Here is a 5985-nt window from a genome sequence, read left to right as displayed (position 1 = left end):
CCCTCCAATTCTATAATTGCCAGCCTTTATCTTGTTTTTTTCTGCGTCGTTTCTTGGCCATTTAATGAACTCGTTCTGCCTCTTACACAATGCAGCCGTAGTGTCCTGTACAACTCTTGACACTGTGCCTTTGTCCAACCCTTTAAAAGGAGATTTTTTTTTATATTAAAACCATGATGACTAAATAAGAAATTGACAACAAAGGTATTGACGGTAAAGTCGATAATATATTATCAACACTAAAAACAAATAACTGAATGAATACAAATATAATTATAAAACCAATTAAATTCTTACCAAGTGTGTCTCCAACAACTTTTTCCAAAGATCAACTATTTATTATCATGAATTATAACCTCATTGTAAATATTTAATTATTCAATCATTCTAAACTATTCATAATTATTCCATTATTCAAACAAGAAATTCTATGAACTTTATGACTTAGAGCCTAATACTATTGTAGAGATAGTAACTTGTCCAGACCTTGCTCAAGTAAACTCCGCCACTATAACTGCGGAGACAGATCAAAACTACCAAGGCAAAATAACTTACGCTTGTAACACAGGCTATGAATTGAAGTCTGGTGACCTGATCCGTCAATGTCAGGATGATAAAGCCTGGAGTGGAAGTCCTCCAGTCTGTGGTAAGAACATTTTGTTGCACCTTTTATTATAAATATCCTACACGATATTTCTTTTTAAAGGCTTGAGCATGACTACTACATTTGAAAATGTCTGTCCCAGGTCAGGAATATGACAGCTGTTGTCCATTCGTTTGATGTATTTTATCATTTGAGTATGCCGTTTTTATTAGGGACTTTCTGTTTTTAATAATCCTCGGATTTCAGTATTTTTCTGCTTTTATTTTTTTCTTATTACAAAACAAAATGTGTAGGCAGATTAACTATAAAGAAAAGAGGTTTTCGAATTTAATCAAATACATGTTTCTTTCAATATAAAATAAAATCTTTCAATTACACTATATCAAAAATTGAAAATCAAAATTATGACGATTCTGTGCAAGGAAATAAAGATATACTAAGGTCATCCTCGAGCAATTCTGATTTGTTGGTTTAGTAAGTTAATTTGGCATTTTTGTCAAAAAATCATATTTAGCAATTTTATACTGTTCTGGTTGGTTATTTTTATTTCAAATACTCTTACTTAATTGTAAGAACTTGGATGTTGTTTCAAAGATCAATTATTCATAATTATGTATTATCACCTAATTGTAAATATTTCATTATTCAAACAAGCAATTCTATGAACTTTATGACTTAGAGCCTAATACTATTGTAGAGATAGTAACTTGTCCAGACCTTGCTCCAGTAAACTTCGCCACTATAACTGCTGAGACAGGTAAAAACTACCGAGGCAAAATAACTTACGCTTGTAAAACAGGCAATGCATTGAAGTCTGGTGACCTGATCCGTCAATGTCAGGATGATAAAGCCTGGAGTGGAAGTCCCCCAGTCTGTGGTAAGAACATTTGGTTGCAACTTTTATTATAAATATCCTCCACGATATTTCTTTTTAAAGGCTTGAGCATGACTACTACATTTGAAAATGCCTGTCCCAGGTCAGGAATATGACAGCTGTTGTCCATTCGTTTGATGTATTTTATCATTTGAGTATGCCGTTTTTATTAGGGACTTTCTGTTTTAAATAATCCTCGGAGTTCAGAATTTTTCTGCTTTTACTTTTTTTTATGACAAAACAAAATGTGTAGGCAGATTAACTATAAAGTAAAGAGGTTTTCGAATTTAATCAAATACATGTTTCTTTCAATATAAAATAAAATCTTTGAATTACACTGTATCAAAAATTCAAAATCAAAATTATGCCGATTCTGGGCAAGGAAATAAAGATATACTAAGGTCATCCTCGACCAATTCTGATTTGTTGGTTTAGTAAGTTAATTTGGCATTTTTGTCAAAAAATCATATATAGCAATTTTATACTGTTCTGGTTGGCTATTTATATTTCCATTACTCTTACTTAATTGTGAGAACTTTGAAGTTGTTTCAGAGATCAACTATTCATAATTATGTATTATCACCTAATTGGAAATATTTCATTATTCAAACAAGCAATTCTATGAACTGTATGAATTAGAGCTTAATACTATTGCAGAGGAAGTATCTTGTCCAGACCTTGCTCAAGTAAACTCCGCCACTATAACTGCTGAGACAGGTAAAAACTACCAAGGCAAAATAACTTACGCTTGTAACACAGGCTATGAATTGAAGTCTGGTGACCTGACTCGTCAATGTCAGGATGATAAAGCCTGGAGTGGAAGTCCTCCAGTCTGCGGTAAGAACACTACTATATAGACATTTAAATACAAAGATATTTTATTTCTTTACGCTTTTAGGAATAAATAATTATAAAAAAATAGTGTATACACATATGCTAAAGTACAAATATAAAAGAATAAGGAGGTTTGGTATAATTGCCAATGAGAAGCTATGCACAAAACTTCAAATGAAGTGGATTAAAGAAATTATAGGCAAACGTACGGCCTACAACAATGAGAAAAACAATGGCTTGCTTATAATCGACTATAAACGGCACCGTCATGAACAAATTTGTAAAAGTTCAATTGAAGTACTATATGTAGTACCTACTGATCGAAATTTTACCAAACCAACTTGAGAAAATATGACAGACATTAACCAACGAGAACCACTGTACTACGTTATGCATCCTTTTTAATCCTCTCTTACATTTAGGAAGATAATTCCTTCGTATTTTGATAAAAAAAACAACATTCAGCATCATGTACAAAAAAAGAAAAATTTTCCTCAAATTACAGAATATAAAATATTACACAATCCGATTTCCTCGAATATAACCGGTATAAACTGAGGTCAAATTGTGCAGTTGTGAGGACAGAAATATTTGGCATTTCAATACATGAGAGTTTAAAATTTATTAGTTTAACTGTGATTATACATCCAAATTTTTTTTCATATATATGTACATTTTTAAAATTTTTCTTCATATAAATCTTAATTCCATTTAGTCTCTTACTAATAGTGGTCTCATTAGCAATCACACTCCATCTTCTATTTTTTTTATATTGAAACAATTTACGGATACGAAATACATACGATTGTACCTTACTAAAGTGATGTATTCAATATTTGTAGAAAAATGATATGATATTTAGTTACATGTAGCCGTATTTGACACTTTGTTGGAGTTCTGTATCCTCAATGCTGTTAACTTTGTACTTGTTTGGTTTTATAAATATTTTGTTGTGAGCGTCACTGATGAGTCCTATGTAGACGGAACACGCGTTTTGCGTACTGAACTATAGTCCTGGTACCTTTGATAATTATTATCAATCAAATAAGTTAACACCTTACAAACAAACAAACATGAAAACTTCGTTGTCAAATGAGTACTCACTCAAATGGTTAATACTACATATGATATGATATCAGTATTGCAAAACATAATTTAAGCAGTTTTTGTTTAATTAAATACATCTTTAAAGATTGTCTTATTAAACGAACATGATAATGTCAAATTCTATGGAACACTCCCCTCTCTTTTCTACCAAGATCCTCTCATAAAAAATTACTAAGATGCTATCATCGTAAGGGAATTTAGTTTTATCAATTGTTTTAATTTGCCTGCCAACAACACGAGAGTGAGGTGACTAAAATATGACTTTTTGGGAAAATGCAAGGCTTTCCTATCATCTTGAAAATGATGAAGATAGTTAAAATTGGACAAAGGCAAACATTTTCAGAGTTATTGTAATTAAATGACGAAATTCAAATGCAAAAATGATCAGCTAGTTAAGATCTATAAATAAGTCAACGTAGAAGAAGTTGTACAACGACAAACTATTGTCGATTTTGCCTATAATCTTGCATTATATGATAAATACGATCAGCAACAAAGGATTAACAAATGGAATTAAATACTATCCAAGTCCACAATGTTTAAAGCATCTATTGTTGATGATGTATAGATCATTTTAAAAGCTTGATTGATTAAGCATGTTCTATGTATGCCACTATTCGGCTCAAAATTGATTTATGCTACGGACTTTAGATATTGACGGAAAAGGGCGATTAAATATTTTAAATGCTTCAAATAAATTTTCTCGCCTCCTCAAGAATTCTATTTTATGAAAGTTAATTATCAAGTTCTACTTTATATGCTTTGACCGCCTTCTTCATGTATAATACTCGATATTGACACAGATTGACAACGTCAAACAAGATTTATGATAAACGTAATGATTTCAATTTTCCAATTTGTAACTTCTCATTTCTCAGCAGGATCATTACAGGACATAAACATTTCTAAATCAATACGTTAACCTCATACATGTTCACACTATGGACTCCGTAAGTAGGTGTGTGTTCCATAACAGTCATGAGCGAGTACGACTGAAATCAATGCTACATAACTTTTATGATCACTATCACAAATCGTTTGACCGATAATGTAAGTCGCACTCTGCACTCAATCGTGGTCTTATCATGAGATTCGAAAAAAGTCGTTTGACTTGTAATTTTACATTTAGTGTTTGATTCCCTATGGTTTAATTTTTGATTGGGTTAGGATTTGCTTGGCGGATGATGTATTCATAGAAGGAGACGATTCCATCGTCAACTTAACCGGTCTCGTTCCTTTTTAATTACCTAAGTTTGGTTTCTTGATTATCCTTATTTTAATCGTTAAATATCCGTCGCTTTCATCATGCTAGCTGTAGCAAAAAAGGTGACGGTTGAAGTTTGACGATTACATGCTATTTCTACCCTCGATTTGGGACCATGCGGTGTTTTGTTTATAATAAACCTTATTTACTGTATCATAAGTTATCAGTGAGGTCTAAAAAATTGCGAATGGAAATGAGGAATGTGTCAAAGAGGCAATAACTCAACCATAGAGCAGACAACAGCAGAAGGTAACCAAAGTTCTTCAATGCAGCGAAAAATTCCCGCACCCGGAGGCTTCCTTCAGCTGGCCCCTAAACAAATATATATACTAGTTCAGTGATAATGAACGCCAAACCAAACTCCAACTTGTACACAAGAAATTAAAATTAAAAATAATACAAGACTAACAAAGGCCAGAGGCTCCTGACTTGAGACAGGCGCAAAAATGGGGCGGGGTTAAACATGTTTATGACATCTCAACCCTCCCCCTACATATTTTAAATTGTTTCTGATAAAAATGTGTCATTTCTGAAATTCTAACCAAAAAATACTGCCATCATAATTGGTATCATATCTTTGCTCTTCAGCGTTATACTTGTTTGGCTTTCTGAGCGTCACTGATGAGTCTTATCATGTAGACAAAACGCTCGTCTGGCGTATCGAACTATATATAAGCCTAGATATTTTATGACTATCAATTATATATCCATTTGACAACATATTGAACAAAACGATATTGTTTCAACACAATGTTAAGTTGTAAACCAAGCATTACTTAATTCAATGTATTTTCATTTTCTCTTTAACAGGCCGTATCATCACACCTGCTAACTGCCAAGGGCGCCCTAGAAGGGGGAGGAGATGAGTACACTTGAATACGAGAAGACTATGATGCAATATTTCGTTATCTGTTGAAGATGCATTTTATAAATGTTAGCAAAATGAAACCACAATAAAATTGATATGAACATTCTGAGTTTTTATTAATTATTTAAAAATCTATCAGCAGGTGTTATTTCGAAATTGTTAAAAAAATAAAATATGAATATGATAAGTTTTATAGTTTTGTATATTTAGGCTTTGAATAGGAAATAGTTTTAAAAAGGTGTCTATTAATTGTTTTGATATTGTCTCATAGGAATATTATTGAATCAGCAGGATTACATTTGAAAAATTTTACCAAGTATAACTTCGCATTGTCACTAGTTACAAAAAAACGCATGTACTGAGTCAGGAAAATGGCAGTTGTTATCCATTCGTTTCATGTGTTTGAACTTTTGATTTTTCCATTTGATTAGCGA

At 32.1% G+C, this 5985-nt stretch overlaps 1 protein-coding gene across 1 annotated transcript; it reads left to right on the top strand.

Annotated features, from left to right (window-relative positions):
* The first annotated feature begins 257 nt into the window (after positions 1–257).
* LOC139494276 (beta-2-glycoprotein 1-like) lies at positions 258–5549 on the top strand. The gene is made up of 5 exons (XM_071282444.1): positions 258–300; positions 467–646; positions 1302–1481; positions 2136–2315; positions 5494–5549. Exons 1-5 carry the CDS (start codon positions 258–260, stop codon positions 5547–5549), a joined length of 639 nt encoding a protein of 212 aa, XP_071138545.1.
* The last annotated feature ends 436 nt before the right edge of the window (positions 5550–5985 follow it).

This window comes from Mytilus edulis, chromosome 11 (genome assembly GCF_963676685.1).
Source record: "Mytilus edulis chromosome 11, xbMytEdul2.2, whole genome shotgun sequence".
Classification (NCBI taxonomy): domain Eukaryota; kingdom Metazoa; phylum Mollusca; class Bivalvia; order Mytilida; family Mytilidae; genus Mytilus; species Mytilus edulis.
This window is presented reverse-complemented; position numbering and strand designations above follow the sequence as displayed.